Below are 17645 nucleotides of genomic sequence, written 5' to 3'. Positions count from 1 at the left end.
ATAGGTCGATCTATGAAGCGCATAAGCAATCCCAGCAAGGACACTACCATATCCGGTCCTTTTGGAAGAATGTATTTCAATGATATGCCATCTACCTGTGTCGCCGCGATCCGGACTGAACTTGTCTTTTTCTTGTTTTCCTAATTCTAAAACAGCCCAGTTTCCTACGACTGATCATCTTCCTTGGATCGGAAAGTTTTTACAGGAATGCTTGCAAAATCACGGTGTCCCGTTTGTTGCCGGCGAAAGGTTGAGATCAATCTTTAATACCATGTGCCTTTCATTTAATTTAACACCATCGCCAAGAGTAAGAACAATTTTCCAAGCTCGAAAGTCACAATTCACTAATTTCCAAGCTCACTAACCGATCCGGTTGTAATTGTTAAGTTAGAGTAAATAAATGGCAAAACACAAGTACTACGATCAAACGGAGCATACTGAAAGCAGACAAGAGAACAACAAAGTCTACAGCCGCTTGAATTTAACTCCAGTGCCGGAGTATATGTAAATGAGCAACTCTCCAAAGAAAGCTTCGTACTTTCTAAAGAAGCAATGAATATGAATAAGGCAAAATTCATATCTGCGTTTTCACACGCCGTGGCTTTGAACACGTGCAAAGCGGTGGGGATGAAGCAGAAATTTGTTGCATTGAAAGCTTGGAAGAGCTTTTGTCTATTCCCGATCTTAATTCTTAATTCCTCTGCAGCTCTGAATTTATTACTAAAATATGCTGCTGCTGCAGCTGGGGGAAGTATTAGCTTTCGAGTTAATCAACATAATTTAACGTGTGTGTGTTAAATATGTGCAAATAATGTTTAATGATTCGAATTCTCCTAAACTTTAAGCAAGGTTTAACGATAAGCCACATAAACGCTCAAAGTCTATGTCACAAAATGGAAGAATTTAGGTATTTATATGTAAATTCAAATGTCGATATGGTCTGTACTTCAGATACTTGGTTCCAATCAAATGGTAAAGATACTTGTTATGAATGTCCTGGTTATACTCCATGCCGTTTAGACCGTGTGGGTCATGCTGGTGGGTTGCAAGTTACGTATATTCAAAAATAAAATGTAAAATCATAGAACAACATCCTTCTGATAGTCAAATTGAGTACGTCTCCCTAGAAGTTACTAATGTTAAACATAACCATAAACATACAGACAGACATAACAGACAAATAGACTACACTAATATTATAAAAGTCTTCTCAAGGGTATGTCTTAAATATAATACAAGTAATATTATCCTGGCAGGGGACTTGAACAATTATATTAGTTTTCGTCGGTCAGCATCACTAGCAGAGTCGAACTAGCCATGTCCGTTTGTCAGTCTGTCCGTCCGTTTCTACGAAAACTAGTCTCTCACTTTTAAAGCTATCTGCATGAAACTTTCCCAAAAGTTGTCTTTCTATTGCAGGTAGTATATAAGTCGGAACGAGCCGGATCGGACGACTATAGCATTTAGTTCTTATATGAACAATCGGAATAATAAATAAAAAAATTATAACTTTGCTGTTTTTCATTTTTTTTTTTTAGTTTTTCGATTTAAATATTTCAATCGGAAATAAAATGAAAAAAAAAATTATAACTTTGCTGTTTTTTAATTTATTTCTTAGTTCTTCGACATATAGTATTGGTTAATTATTTCAGAATTACGGTTTAAATTTCATCAAAATCGGACGACTATATCACATAGCTCCCATAGAAATAATAAAAATATACAAAATAACTATCTAATAATTGAGCTGCAAGTCATATTAGCTTCCATGTTTTTCAACATATACACAATTTTATTGTTTTTAAAAGTATTTAATTCTTGCAACAGCTGCAAGGGTATATGAACTTCGGCTTGCCGAAGTTTGCTTTCTTTCTTGTTTAAATAATAACCCATCAGGTTTCTGTAAGCAGAGAAGGTGCACGACAGCTATCACCAAGATTGTAGAGGACATACATAGGGAAACTGATGGGAGTACTATATCATTTTTAGAACTGCTGGATTTTAGTAAGGCATTCGACACAGTTGACCAGTTTAACCTATGTCGTCATATATCACAAATAGGAAGCAAGCGGTTATTATTAAAGAAAACGTATCAAATTTTTAAACAACTAATCCTGGTGTTCTTCAGGGATCGGTATTAGGGCCAATATTGTTTTCAATGTATATTAACGTTCTGTCTAATGAATTGTCTATGAACGTTACACAGTTCATATGTATGCGGATGATGTTCAGATATATGTAAGTCGACCTTTAAGTTTAGTTAATGAATATATTAATTTGTAAAATATGTTTATTGAATGTTGATAACTGGGATAGAAAAGAAAAGATAGAAAAAGACTTGAGCTTTAACCAAAAAAAAAACAAAATGCCTGTCATGGAATGATTTTGTAAGTGCAGTCACATGAAAAAGTTATGGGTTGTTACGATAATTACATACTACACAAACATTCTTGCCGATTTCTAACAGAATGTTACTCGCTAAAACTTTAGTCATTCCGACTCTTTTTTATGGAGTTAAAGTTTTTAGTACATGCGATGCAGTAAGTCGACACAAAATTAAAGTGACATTCAATATTCAATGTTTCTGAAAGCCCAAAAAAGATTTTCGACTTGAATGTGACAACTGGATTGACTTAAAAATATTAGTTTTCCTAATTATCCTTATGACATGATTCGTTTTTCCTCTTTCTAGAAAACCAACAACATAATAAACATTAGACCAAAACTTGCAAGTTCAGAGAAACAATTTATTGCATATGCTATACGATCTTGAATCTCAGTGCCTCATTATTTAAAAACAAATACTGGCACATAAACTTAAACAACTCGTTAAAACACTCACAAAAAATTAAATTTAAAATAATATAATATTAAAAAGGATTTATATATTAAAAAGTTTAATTAATACTGATTGAAACTGATTTTGTAATGTAATTAAAATTGTTACTTTGTTTGTAGTGTAATTGTAACAAGAAAGTATTTATGAAGTGACTTTAAATCTAATCCAAATGGGTTGGGAAATTCATTTAAAGTTGCAAAACGGCGGTTTTTGTCGCTTGAAAGAAGGTTGTCCCGAGAAAATGTACTTAGAATTTATGGAAGAGGTCAACAATATTCCTCCTACTCCGTACTAAGTCATCCCTCATCAATGTGTTCTTAGGCACCAGTGTAAGTAGACCAAACTGCGAGTCGTTTTTGATGCGTCGTGTAAAACGTCATCTCAGGTGGCCGACAGTCCAAGATGAGTTGTATTCAACTTTACTCCGCTTCCGGGTGCACAGCTTTGCCATGAGTGCCGATGTAAAGAAAATGTATCGCTTATGTGAAGTTAATGTTAATGAAGCGGATAGGCAGTTTCAAATTATAGTGTGGAAACATATGGTACTGGACCAGTCCCAATTCTAACTATTCGGTGCTTAAAAAGGTTGAATGAGTCTCCAAAACTTTCATTCCATAGAGCTTCTAAAGTTATTGGATCCGACATTTACGTCAATGAGTAGTTGACTGGTGCTGCGTTGAGTGAAGTGTCTCAGTTGCTTCAAAGTGCAGGATTTTAATTGACAACCCACCTGAAGTCACCGCATCTGAGAGCACATTCAAATCCATACCTATCTCGGATTCAGAGCCATCTAAGGTGTTAGGAATATCGTGGTTGCCTTGACAGATGCCTTTAAGTTCAAAATTGACACTGCTGTCATGGGTTTTCGAGCGATAAAACGGAACATACTATCGGTGACCTCGAAGCTGCTCGACCCCCTGGCTGGTTAAGTCTTATAGTAATTAAAGGAAATATCCTATTGCAGGAACTTAGGCTTAATAAGTTGGATTCCTATGCGTTTTGAAACAGAATGGAATCTCAATTGGATGAGATCTCCATTCCTCGGTTTGTATATACTGATCCGAAGTCACCGGCTCAATTACATGCCTTTGCCGGCGCATCCATCAGAGCTTAGGGAGTTTGCGTTTGTAATCGTAGCAAAACTGCAGATGGTTTTAAGTTATCGTTGTTGACTTCAAAGTCCAAAACTAAAACTCTCCCGAGGCTTGAGTTATGTGCCGCTCACCTTCTTGCAGATCTTTGTCACACAATCAAGCCCGTATTGAAGGTCCCTATCGAACGAATTGTTTATTGGTCGGATTCTGAAATTACGCTTCATTGGAGCCGATCTCATTCATAGTCGTTGTCGACGTTCGTCTCGAACAGGGTAGCTGAGATTCAAGAGTCAGGTTAAGCTACTTGGCGGTATGTCCCAACCTAACTGAACACAGCAGAGATTGTATTAAGAGGTTGTGGCATTGACGAAATCATACTGTTAATCTGGTTTACTGGACCACCGTATTTAAAGAATGCAGAAGATTACTGGCACCAAATTTCAAATTTCGAGTCACCTGAGGAAGTCCTGTTTACTGGAGACAAGGAAGGCTGCGGTTGGACTGACCGATACTGCACGAATTCCGGAAATTGTGGTTGTCATCGAGGGACTTTCATCAGGACTTTTAAAGGAAAATGCAAAGACAAGAGTTTTAATTTCGAAAAAACTCTGTCACCGACCGAATATAATGAAGCCTTTAATAAAACTGTCGAGATAATTCAAAAACACGAGTATCAAGAAAAAATCGAAATAGTTAGAAAAGGCTCCAGAGTCGGCTTAAGTGTTCAGAGATTGAACCCATTTATTCATGAAGATTTGGGAACTTGGTGTAAGTTTGTAATTTCCATTGTTGTTCACAAAACGCTCCCAATTTGAGAAGAACTATGTCCGGCATCTGCAATACTCCAATTTTCATGACGGTCCACGAGCACTCGTGAGTATCATTCGACAGCATGGTTGGATCGTTAACGCTCAGGAGGTCTGCAGTCAAGCAGTTCGATCATGTATACGCTGCTTTAAATGCAAGCCTCGACTGATGACTCCGTGCTCGCCGACTCCGTGCTCTCCGCCCATTTGCATTATGTGGCATTGATTTTTGTGGGCCACGACATTGAAAATTCGTGAATGCCTCCGTATAAATCTAACAGTTCCTCCGTATAAATCTAACAGTTCCCTATTTGTTTGTTTTGCGTTTAAAGCGGTTCATCTAGAAATTTTTTCAGATTTATCCACAGACTCCTTTATTTTGGCTTTTTAAAGGTTTGTTAGTCGACGACAATATCCCCAAGCTGTTCATTGCGACAACGCACCGAACTTCCAGGCTCTTCGCGAACAAATATTGGAGCATTTTGAAGTCTAAGAATCGGATGCGAATTTGCGTCCACACCGCCTCGGGTACCGCTCATGGGAGGACACTGGGTGGGGTGGCGGTGGGCAGCGCACTTCTTAACGCAAAAGAGCTGGGCACAGTCCTGGTCGGGATAGAGTCCGTAATGAACTCTAGATCCCTCGGGGCAATGAGCAGCGACCCAAGCGAAGAAGACGCAATTACGTCCAGGCACCTGCTGACAGGCGGGCCGCTACTGACAGTCCGGGGCGGCGATGGTGCCGGGAGCAGGCCAACATCGAGGAAGGGCAGCTAGTCGCCGTGGCGGAGGGCAACATGCATCCTCAACAGTGGCTCCTAAAACGAATCGTCGCGACTCACGCAGGGCTGGACGGACGGCATGGTCGGAAACGTCGAAGTTAGGCACAGCGATGGAGGAGCTTTTCGGTGGGCCATCCACAAGCTGCTGCCGCTACCAGTGCACTGGTGCATAATATGCATAATATGGAAGACTATGCTAAAAAATTTAAGTTTAGACTAGAACAAGCATTTAGGAGAGCTAGATAAATTTTAGAAAAAATTGACAAAAATACTTTAGATTTTGATTTAAAAATAGAAGATCAGGTTTTATTAAAAAATGAAACAGGTCATAAGCTAGACTAGAATTACTGGACCCTATAAGGTTGAAAGCATAAGAAAACAAGAAAGAAAGCAAACTTCGGCAAGCCGAAGTTCATATACCCTTGCAGCTATTGCAAGAATTAAACATTTTTGAAAACATTCAAATTATGATTTACTTTCGTATATGTTTAAAAACATTGAAGCTATGATGATTTGCAGCTCAATTATTTGAAAGTTATTTTATATATTTGTATTATTTCTAAGGGAGCTATATGATATAGACGTCCGATTTTGATAAAATTTAAACTATAATTCTGAAATATTTAACCATTGCTATATGTCGAAGAACTAAACATAAAATTAATAAACAGAAAAGTTATAATTTTTTTCATTTATTTTTCCGATTGTTCGTATGGGAGCTATATGATATAGTCGTCCGACTTTGATGAAATTTAAACCGTAAATCGGAAATACGTAACCATTACTAAATGTCGAAGAACTAAACAAAAAATTGAAAAACAGCAAAGTTATAATTTTTTTCATTTATTTTTCCGATTGTTCCTATGGGAGCTATATGCTATAGTCGTCCGATTTTGATGAAATTTAAACCGTAAATCGGAAATATTTAACCATTACTAAATGTCGAAGAACTAAACAAAAAATTAAAAAACAGCAAAGTTATAATTTTTTTCATTTATTTTTCCGATTGTTCCTATGGGAGCTATATGATATAGTCGTCCGACTTTAATGAAATTTAAACCGTAAATCGGAAATATGTAACCATTACTAAATGTCGAAGAACTAAACAAAAAATTGAAAAACAGCAAAGTTATAATTTTTTTCATTTATTTTTCCGATTGTTCCTATGGGAGCTATATGCTATAGTCGTCCGATTTTGATGAAATTTAAACCGTAAATTGGAAATATTTAACCATTACTAAATGTCGAAGAACTAAACAAAGAATTAAAAAACAGCAGAGTTATAATTTTTTTTCATTTATTTTTCCGATTGTTCCTATGGGAAATATATGTTATAGTCTTCCGATCCGGCTCGTTCCGACTTATATACTACCTGGAATAGAAAGACAACTTTTTGGAAAGTTTCATGCAGATAGCTTTAAAACTGAGAGACTAGTTTGCATATAAACGGACGGACTGACGGACAGACGGACGGACAGACGGACATGGCTAGATCGACTCGCCTAGTGATGCTGATCAAGAATATATATACTTTATAGGGTCGGAGATGTCTCCTTCACTGCGTTGCAAACTTCAGACTGAAATTATTATACCCTCTGCAAGGGTATTAAAACTAAAACTAAGTACGGTGCAGGGATAGTGGTTGAAATGCAAATTTGATTATATAGATTTTTATAATTGTTACAAAGAACACGAAAAGGCTCATGCAGGCCAAAATTTAAGGTACATGTTGGCAAGTTAAGAATATGGTAGTTGCGGGTTGGTCCAAAAGGCACAATAAAAGTTAAGCGGCTTACCAATTCTATGGAGTCAATATCACCTTCCACATGATTGTGCATAAAAATAGGTCCAAGCATGATTCTACGATTTACAAGAGTAGGTAAATTAAGCAATAGTAATCTACTTGAGTAAGAATACAACCTTACTCTTGCTGATCCCAATTCAAACCACAACGGGCAAAAAGAAGAAATTTTTTTGTACCGACTCAATACGATCAATGTGCACTTGATATTGGGTACTCCAAACGGGAGCGCAATATTATACAAGTTTTTGGTTTCAAGTGGTTTCAAATATTATTATTAAAGTGGTTTCAATTATTGCTGCGTGCGATCGGGGCATACCAAAGAGAAAATAAAACCCAAACCAAGCCAAAATACGAGATCTTTAAGCGGGCGATGCATCTGAATAGATGTTTACGTAAAGGAAAAAGTAGGAGGAGATGCGTTTTGCTTGGCCGAACTAGTTTAAATGGAGATTATTTGTATATTTTTATTATTTCTAGGGGAGCTATATGATATAGACGTCCGATTTTGATAAAATCTAAACCATAATTTTGAAAAATTTAACCATTGCTATATGTCGAAGAACTGAACAAAAAATTAAAAAACAGAAAAGTTATAATTTTTTTCATTTTTTTTTCCGATTGTTCCTATGGGAGCTATATGCTATAGTCGTCCGATTTTGATATAATTTAAACCGTTAATCGAAAATATTTAACCATTACTAAGTGTCGAAGGACTAAACAAAAAATTAAAAAACAGCAAAGTTATAATTTTTTTCATTTATTTTTCCGATTGTTCCTATGGGAGCTATATGCTATAGTCGTCCGATTTTGATGAAATTTAAACCGTAAATCGGAAATATTTAACCATTACTATACGTCGAAGAACAAAACAAAAAATTAAAAAACAGCAAAGTTAAATTTTTTTTCATTTATTTTTCCGATTGTTCCTATGGGAGCTATATGCTATAGTCGTCCGATCCGGTTCGTTCCGACTTATATACTACCTGCAATAGAAAGACAACTTTTGGGAAAGTTTGATGCAGCTAGCTTTAAAACTGAGAGACTAGTTTGCATATAAACGGACGGACAGACGGACAGACTGACAGACGGACAGACGGACGGACAGACGGACAGACGGACGGACAGACGGACATGGCTAGATCGACTCTACTAGTGATGCTGATCAAGAATATATATACTTTATAGGGTCGGAGATGTCTCCTTCACTGCGTTGCAAACTTCTGACTGAAATTATAATACCCTCTGCAAGGGTATAAAGATAACATAGTAATTTTAAATATTAAAAATAAAAACAAACAGTTCATAAGGATAGGTTAAAGAATTTTTATTAGTAATTTTCAACTAATTGAATAGCAATGGTCTGATCAACCAAAAAAATTGTATAATAATATACACTAATATAAAAAATAACAAGAAACGATGCAAACTTCGTCAGGCCGAAGTTCATATACCCTTGCAGCTGTTGCAAAAATTAAATATTCTTGAAAACATTAAAATTATGATTGACTTGCGTGTATGTTTACATTGAAGCTATTTAAAGCTTTTTTGATAGTTCCTATAGCAGCTATATGATATCGTTTTCCGATTTTAATACAATTAAAAGCGTAATTATGAACTGTGAAGTTATTTATTAATCATAAAGAATTTATAAAACAAATTAAAATCAAAAAAAAGATAAATTTATAAAATTTTTTTTTTAATATTTTATTTTTATTTATCCCATGGGTGCTTTAAGTTATAGTCGTCCGATTTTGATGAAATTTAAACCGTAATTCTAAAATATTTAACCATTACTATATCTCGAAGAACTAATAAAATAAAAAATAAAAAATAAAAAACACCAAAGCCATAATAATGTTTTTATTTATTTTTCCGATTGTTCCTATGGGAGCTATATGATACAGTCATCCGATTTTGATAAAATTAAAAACCGTAATTTTTAAATATTCAACCATTATTATAAGTCAAAGAACTAAAAAAAAATTAAAAAACACCAAAACTCCACGGACGGACAGACGGACATGGCTAGATCGACTCTCCTAGGGATGCTAATCAAGATTAAACATACTTTATATGGTCGGAGATGTCTCCTTCACTGCGTTGCAAACTTCTAACTGAAATTATAATACCCTCTGCAAAGATATATACATATATATATATATATATATATATATATATATATATATATATATATATATAATAATAATAATAAAAAAAATAAAATAAAAAATAAATAAAATAAAATAAAATAAAATAAAATAAAATAAAATAAAATAAATAAAATAAAATAAAATAAATAAATAAAATAAATAAATAAAAAATAAATAAAAAGGAAGGAGATGTAGTATGCTTACATATTGAGTACTTAAAGGGTACACACTGTAACACTTTGTTGCAGTGTTTACATAATCGAAATTTCCCAGTCTAACCCCAAGTGGCCGAAATATGAACCGATCGCTATGCCTTGGACTACGCACCGAAAGTGCTAGCGTCGGCATAATTGTAACACAACGGACCTCGCGCTCCCGTTTAAGAGAGCATAGCCTACAAGTATATACCTAAGCATAAACATAGCCGTCTCTCTACCATTGCAATGGCTTGAAGCCACCGAGGTCGGTGTTGGCTAATTTGAGTTTCCTTTATTGAATTTGTTAAAGATTGAAGTTATTTTGAAGTCGTTAACATGAAGCTTACTGTAAGTTAGTTTAGGGCGAAGGCGGGAGCACAATAAAGCTCGTTCTCGCGAATTCGCCCCGTCTTCGTCAACTTTCGTTAAGCTAGGCTGATTTGATTCAATTTGATTCAATCGCACACAGTTTTTCCTTTCGTTTTCATTTGTTATTTTCGTTGGTTTTGATTAAAAAAAATTCTAATTTATCAGCACCTAATAGCAGCGTTTTGAAAACACTAAGCACCTTTTGAGAATATTGTAGTTACGGTAAAACACTTTTTATGAAAGTGTATCTAATTCAGCTGTATTCTAAAAGCCTATCAAAATGTTGAAGATGCTACGTGGCAGGTGACAGAAACCTTCTGAAATGTCTACATATAATCGCAGGTACCAACTTGATTTAGCTGTTCTCTCGCTAATGACGCAACGATTTTATTTGTTTTTTTTTAAATGTTTGGAACGTTTCTATTTTAATAGTTCGGTAATCCAGATACATATTTAATCGAAGTCAAGGTGCAAATAGTTTTGAGTTCGAAAAATTAAAAGGAAAATGGTAATTCTGACCATATTCCATATCGAGGCAGCCAACGTCCGAAACGTCCCAAACTAACGATATATTGAGGAAGAGATAATGGAAAATAAACAGCACACAATATCCGAGGCACATGTCTGGTCGGCTTGGGGCTGGTAAACAAAACTGAAAATCACCACGTTATATTGCTCGTATGCTAATAGAAACCCATTAAATTTGCGTACTATTCATTCGGGTAAATTGAAAAGCTAGAGATAAAAGCCTAAGGGAAGGACAGAGTAAGTAAAGAACTTAAGAGATACACTTGCCAGAAAATCACATTTACTTCGCAAAAAATGCGAATATACCATGATTCCGATGGTCCAGCATTTATAAAACAACATAATTACAAGCTTGCCATTTTATATGGGCTGGGGATTATTATATCCGTTACTCGTAGTGCTGAAGTTTATTTCAAACCAAAGCCACACCCACTTTAACGCCCACAAACTTACATTTCCAATATAATCATCATTTTCAAAATCAAAATTTTTTTAAACTATGGTTTTCTACTAGAATTACAAACGTTAGCATGGTTACATGGTCGCAACAACACAGTTTTGGGGTTCTCAAGGCAAACAGGTTCATTTGAAAAATTGCACTATCGGACAATTGACTTAAATTATAAACATTTGAAGGAATTGACGAGATTTGGAGGTCCTAGTTGACCGCTTGAATACGAACATGTTTAAATTAAATCAAACTTAAAATTATACCAAAAACTGATTTTTAACCTACTGTTTCTCGAAGTAATTTAGTATGGTAAAAGCGGTAAATACAAACATTTTACGAAAAGCACATGAGCAAGTTTGTTACATTTTAGCATTTTTTCGATTCCGGACGTCTTTTTGATTGGTTCCACGGAGTTTGTTAAATATTTCTTCCCACAGTTAAGCCAGATCAGGTCCTCCTCAGTATTTCAACGTTTTTATATATTATTCAGTGTAATTTAGTAATTAAAGGTATAAAGGTTGTAGTTGCTCAGTTCCTGGTCAGAATGCTTCTGCATCTCGTCCGCTCGATCCAGACCCAGCAAGCCTCGCTTTCCGGCGCTGCTTGTAGTCGGCGTCGGCTTTATCGACACAGCAGTTTTGTTCCGTTTGTGTTTGTCGTTATTGTAGGTATTGCAACTTTCGGCCGCCGTGTCTTGCGGCTGTACTCCTGGAAGTTCTGGATTGTCGCCGGCCCGAATCTGCTTATGTTGGGTGATAGCGGAAGCCGTGAATGTCAACGGCACTTGGAATGCTGGTAGCGCTTTGGGCAGTCACTGGATATTGCGACAGCGCTTGGCTTGTGTGGTTTTTCACGGGGGCGGGGGAGAATTTTTAGAGTTCGTTTGACAGTAACAGTTAACGTCAATTTCCTCCACACTTTCGGTGTTTCTAATTAAAATATAACAGTAAAATACATGAATAATATTGCAACAGCACAAAAAAAATCATGAATCGGACTATATGTGTCTTATAGACATCGGTGCGCTGAAAGCGATCTACTTGAAAATGTTGGCCAAAAAGGAACAGATGTACATTTTCTAAAGTGCAAGAAAGGTCTGTACAACTAATTGTGTCGCGCCAAATATTATCCTTTCACATACATAGAATGTATGCACAGGTTCGCCCAATTTTTTTGTTGGAATTAAAAAGGAGTAAATTAAGCAAAGCTTAAAAAATATAATGTATTTTAGAATAAAATCAATGTTCCAGTGCCGTATTAGTGGACTTTTTAAATGTGCCTGAATCCATTGGCGCATTAGCATTTAGATATTGCTACTCCGACATGTGGGCTGATCTGGTTTTGTTTACTTTTGAATTGTCGCAAATCAAAACGAAATGAACTATAAATCATGAAAATGAGCGAGGTTTCGGAAGTCTTTAACGACCAGCAGGACGTCCACAATGCGACCGATGCATTTGTCAGCTTTGGATAATAAGGAAGGGGAGCTCATGGTGATGTTTGACGGGTTTGCAAAAAGAAACTACCAAAGTTTCTAAAAAAGAACAAGGATCACCTACGCGGTGGTATTTTTTTTCCTTCCAGAGATCCAGCAACACATCAAAGGACCTAAAATTGATTTCTTTGGTGGTGCCTAAGAGTAGGCTATACCAATATTGCAATATTGTGCTTACAGTTATGGCTTTGTGTCCAAGTGTGTTCAGTAGGAAAAAGAGAAAATAAAACATATAAATAAATCAAGAAAGGAAGCAAACTTCGGCAAGCCGAAATTCATATACCCTTGCAGCTATTGCAAAAATTAAAAATTCTTGAAAACATTAAAATTATGATTTACATGCGTATATGTTTAAAACATTTGATGCATGATGATTTGCAGCTCAATTATTCGATAGTTCCTATGGCAGCTATATGATATCGTTTTCCGGTTTTAATAAAATTAAAAGCTATTCTGAAATATCAAATTTATAATAAGTCAAAAATAATTTAAAAAAAAATAATTAAAAAATAGAAAAGTTACATTTAAAATAAAAATTGCTTGTTTTTTCAATATTACTATTGTTTCTATGGGAGCTTTATGTTATAGTCATCCGCTTTAGATGAAATTTAATCCGTACTTCGACAAGCCGAAGTTCACATACCCTTGCGCCTATTGCAAAAATTAAATATTCTTAAAAACATTAAAATGATGATGATTTGCAGCTCAATTATTCGATAGCAGCTATACGATAGAATTAAAAGTGTATTTCTGAAATGTAAATTTTTTAAAAACTAAAAAAAAAAAAAGAAAAGTTGTATTAATTTTAAATTTTGTTTAAAATATTTGTATTGTTCCATGGGAGCATAAAGTTATATTCTTCCGATTTTGATGAAATTGTAACCGTAATTCTAAAATATTTAACCATTACTATATGTCGAATAACTAAAAAAACAGCAAACTAATAATTTTATTTCATTGTTTTTCCGATTGTTCCTATGGGAGCTTTATGCTATGATTGTCCGATCCGGCTTGTTCCGACTTATGCACAACCTGCAATAGAAAGACAACTTTGGGAAATTTTGCAGATAGCAAATCCCACTCCCGCTGCATCGGCAGCTTTTGTGTAAGACGTACTCCGTCTGCATTGATGATGCTTATCATGAAAAGCAGCTGCGTATCTTCCTAGGATTTTGGTAATTTCGGATCCGACAATGATTTTGGGATAGGGCCTGAACATTTTGCACCTGCTCTGCACTAGACTGGCCTTTCGGCCTTTTTGGTCCTATATGGGCTGCCGTGTTGGTGCTGATGGAAACATCGATGTTCCACAGTGGTGCTAGACATATGTAAATAATTGCATTTTTGTAGGTGCTGACAGAGATTATTGTTCACTTAAAAACGTTTCGCTGCTACCAAGGTGCCAAGCTAATGCTTGAAATATCGTTAAAGGAAAAAATATTAAGTCCATGATTGTTTGGTAGTATTAGCAATATTTACTTACTTTATATTGTCTTGACATCTAGGAATTGATTGTATTCTTTTTCCCAAGAACAGATGTGACTGAACCAGTGTTGGAACACATGTTGCCTTGTGCAAAATACTTTTATTAGAAATTAAAACATGAATAGCAGCAAACTTCGGCAAGTCAAATTTCATATACCATTGCACCTGTTGCAAAATTGAATTAGTCTTAGCATTGTGGACAATTATCGAATTCTGAACTATCAAATTAATACTATGTCAAAGAGAATTCAAAAAAATGTTTAAAAAAGAGAAGTTATATTGTTTTTAATTAATTGTTTTAATGTTTTGATTGTTCCCATGGGAGCTATATGATATAGTGGTCCGATTTTGATAAAATCCAAAACGTAATTCTGAAATATTTAACTATTACTACGACTTGAAAAACTAAAAAAAAAATTAAAAACAGGCATGCTATTTTTTTTTAATTTATTTTTCCGATTGTTCCTACGGGAGCTATATGCTATACATGTCCGAAGCACGGACAGACGGATGCTGATCAAAAATATATATACTTTATCAGGTCGAAGATGTCACCTTCACTGCGTTGCAAGCTTCTGACTGAAATTATAATACACTATATAAACACTCTGCAAGAGTATATTTATGCACTAACAATATTTCTGGCTGGTGGGTTTTGCTCTTGTATATGTACTGACGGTTTAACGGGTCTTGGGTTTAGGCCGAGAAATGTTTAACCCAAAAAACAAACAACGATATCCGTCTGCTGGTTGGAGGACCTTTTTTCGCAGACGACTGATATCAGTTTATCTTAACTTTTTGTGTTGCCAGTACGGCAGAGTGCGGTTTCCCGTCATAGAGGGCGCGAGCTGATTTGATTGGCTGCACTTGTTTTCTGTTTATTTCTTTTAGAGAAGCTTCTATTTTTATGTCACGAAGCATACTTTTGGGATTCCATGAAAGAGATCCAAGAAGCCCTTCTTAAAGACAACAGACTTAAGCTTTGGGTGCAACAACAACGAGAAATGTATAACCCAAAAAACAAACAACGATATCCGTCTGCTGGTTGGAGGACCTTTTTTCGCAGACGACTGATATCAGTTTATCTTAACTTTTTGTGTTGCCAGTACGGCAGAGTGCGGTTTCCCGTCATAGAGGGCGCGAGCTGATTTGATTGGCTGCACTTGTTTTCTGTTTATTTCTTTTAGAGAAGCTTCTATTTTTATGTCACGAAGCATACTTTTGGGATTCCATGAAAGAGATCCAAGAAGCCCTTCTTAAAGACAACAGACTTAAGCTTTGGGTGCAACAGTGTGTTAAACTGTATTTTGTGCAATATAGTAATAACAGTCTCTGCATATATTGTAAAATAACATAAAAAGGAAACGATAACCCAATCGACGCGGAAGCGAACCCATAACACATAAAAAACTTAAGGAGCAAAAAATTGAAACAAAAAAGTTTATAACTTCCCTTTTTGGGTTTGAAATTATTTTTGTTGCTAACTTATTATTGTCATAAATACGATCCACAGTCTTTATTTGCATATACATTTGGCTAAATTAACTTGTTATTACTTGTAGGAAATAAAGGCAGTGAAAACACCTTATCTAAAATTGTTTAAGAGTTCTATTCTTGTAATTCATACAAATATACCTTCATATCTACTGAACTCAATTTTAACGGTCAAAACTGTAGTTTTTTTTTATTAATACAGTAAATTTTTTTATTTTCAGAATTTATACGTAAAAAGTTACCATTTAAAATTATCCACCGTGTCGCTAATGACAATATAAATGATTTTCTTGGCGGATGGATGGACAACAGAGTAAGAGCTCTAATTTTTGAACCACGCAGTTTGATTAGGCTCCGATATCTACTAACCGCCTTTGAATTCTACGACCGCGTCGCTTTTGGGTAAGATCTCTTAGTTATATATTTTGATGACAAATTGAATTTTTTTAATTCTCTCAGTTTTCCTTACTGTACATAAGTATTCGTTTATCATATTTGTTAGTACAGTCGGCCGACGATATCGCGAACGAGTCACCGAAATTTATCTCTTATTTTTTCGTTAGTGATAGTAGTGCTTGAAAATTTTAATTTACCCGGATAAGAGAAAAAAATACAAGACAAACACAAGGGGGACAGCTATAGTCGAGTTCCTGGACTTTAGATACCCATTACCCAGCTAATAATTATCAAACAATTTTGTTATAGCTGCGCCATCTGCCGAACTGCTTTGACCATACTACAAGCAAAGAGCGATCTTATGCAAAGCAGCGGCTGTCAGCACACGCAAATTGACAAGTTTCTCCCTGCAAATTACTCACACAAATTAAGTGATAGTATTTATTAGTATGTGTGCTCTCCGCTGCTCAAACAGACAGACATACTGTTTCTTTCTCCAACGATATTCATGGCATAAACCTTGCGGCTCCTGGACGACTTCTTGGGGTTTGGGACATTCCTCTGAAAGGGTTAATTAAAAAATCTATATTATATATATATATGTACGGATCTACCTGTGTGAGAAACTTCATGCTCCGGACAAAGCTATTTCTGTACATAAGTTCATTATTATGCAAAAGCGTAATATCTCTTCACTTAAAATTCGTATCACTGATTTCTATTTCTCTAAAGCTGACTGTCTCCATAATGATCAACCACGTGGCTAAAATTTAGCAGCTTGAAACATGGCTAAACTATTCTGTTTCCGATCAAGAAATATTTTTTGATAAGTTTGATACACATAGAATTGACCGCATCTCCCTGGGTGGTGGCGTATTAATTCACAACTCACTTTCATCGGAGCTTTTTCCTCTCGAAATCCCACATTCCATTGAATTCGTTGCAGTTAAAATTTATATCAATAATATTAATATTTACATAGATTGCTCTTACATTCAGTCTATTAAAACACATGTCCGCCATTTAATTTGTATCTTTTTCTTTCGCCAATGAGGACCACCTTATTATAATAAGCGTTTTCAACATACCTAACGTGTTTTGGGTTTCTTCAATCGACTCCAATTTCATTTTTATCTAAAAACCAACTTTGAGGAGGACTTTTCAAAGTATGCCACGGTTGTCACACAACCGGACTGAATCATCGTCCTTAAACATTTCTAATCGTTTTGCAAACTTTTTCAGTCAACCAACTCTCTACAATCATATGACTGCTCCACTCCCTATCCTTATGATCTGCCTTACATCAATGTTCTTAATGTCCTTCCGTCACTGGAAGGCCCTGTTAGCATTCCTATCTGTGTAGTAAAAACTGTGTTGAATCTGTCTTGGCCAATCACTTTTTATTCAACTTATCTTTAATATTTTTAGAGTTCCCAAAAATTTGCAATGAATCTTTATTATTCCAATTCATAAAAAAGGTCAGTTGATCACTTGTCAACTGCCACGTATGTGTGCCTCTATAACTTCTCCTTATTAAATGCGAAAATTTGTTGTTGACTTTTTTACTGTCTTTAGCTAGGCGTTACATTCAGTAAATTATAGCTTTCTCCCTCATAGACTATCTCTTCTTGGTTTCCCACAAATTTTACTTAGTTGGTTTTTTGTCAAACAGAACTTTCAAAAGCTGCTCAAAAATCAACATTTTTCTGTCGTAAATGTTTTTTCTGGTGTCTCCAAAAATGGCTTCTGGATCCAC

General features: G+C 35.4%; 1 protein-coding gene across 4 annotated transcripts in view; it reads left to right on the top strand.

Moving 5' to 3' along the window:
* LOC108134775 (dnaJ homolog subfamily C member 16) overlaps positions 1-17645 on the top strand; it is a 412650-nt gene that overhangs the window by 160547 nt on the left and 234458 nt on the right. For all 4 annotated transcript variants that reach the window (XM_041708562.1, XM_041708563.1, XM_041708564.1 and 1 more), the window contains one exon: positions 15715-15895. In XM_041708562.1, coding sequence (XP_041564496.1) covers positions 15715-15895 — 181 coding nt within the window. The remainder of the gene's footprint in view (positions 1-15714; positions 15896-17645) is intronic.

This window comes from Drosophila elegans, unplaced genomic scaffold, assembly GCF_018152505.1.
Source record: "Drosophila elegans isolate 14027-0461.03 unplaced genomic scaffold, ASM1815250v1 contig_271, whole genome shotgun sequence".
Lineage (NCBI taxonomy): Eukaryota > Metazoa > Arthropoda > Insecta > Diptera > Drosophilidae > Drosophila > Drosophila elegans.
Note: the sequence above shows the minus strand (reverse complement) of the source record. Positions and strands in the feature narration are given on the sequence as shown.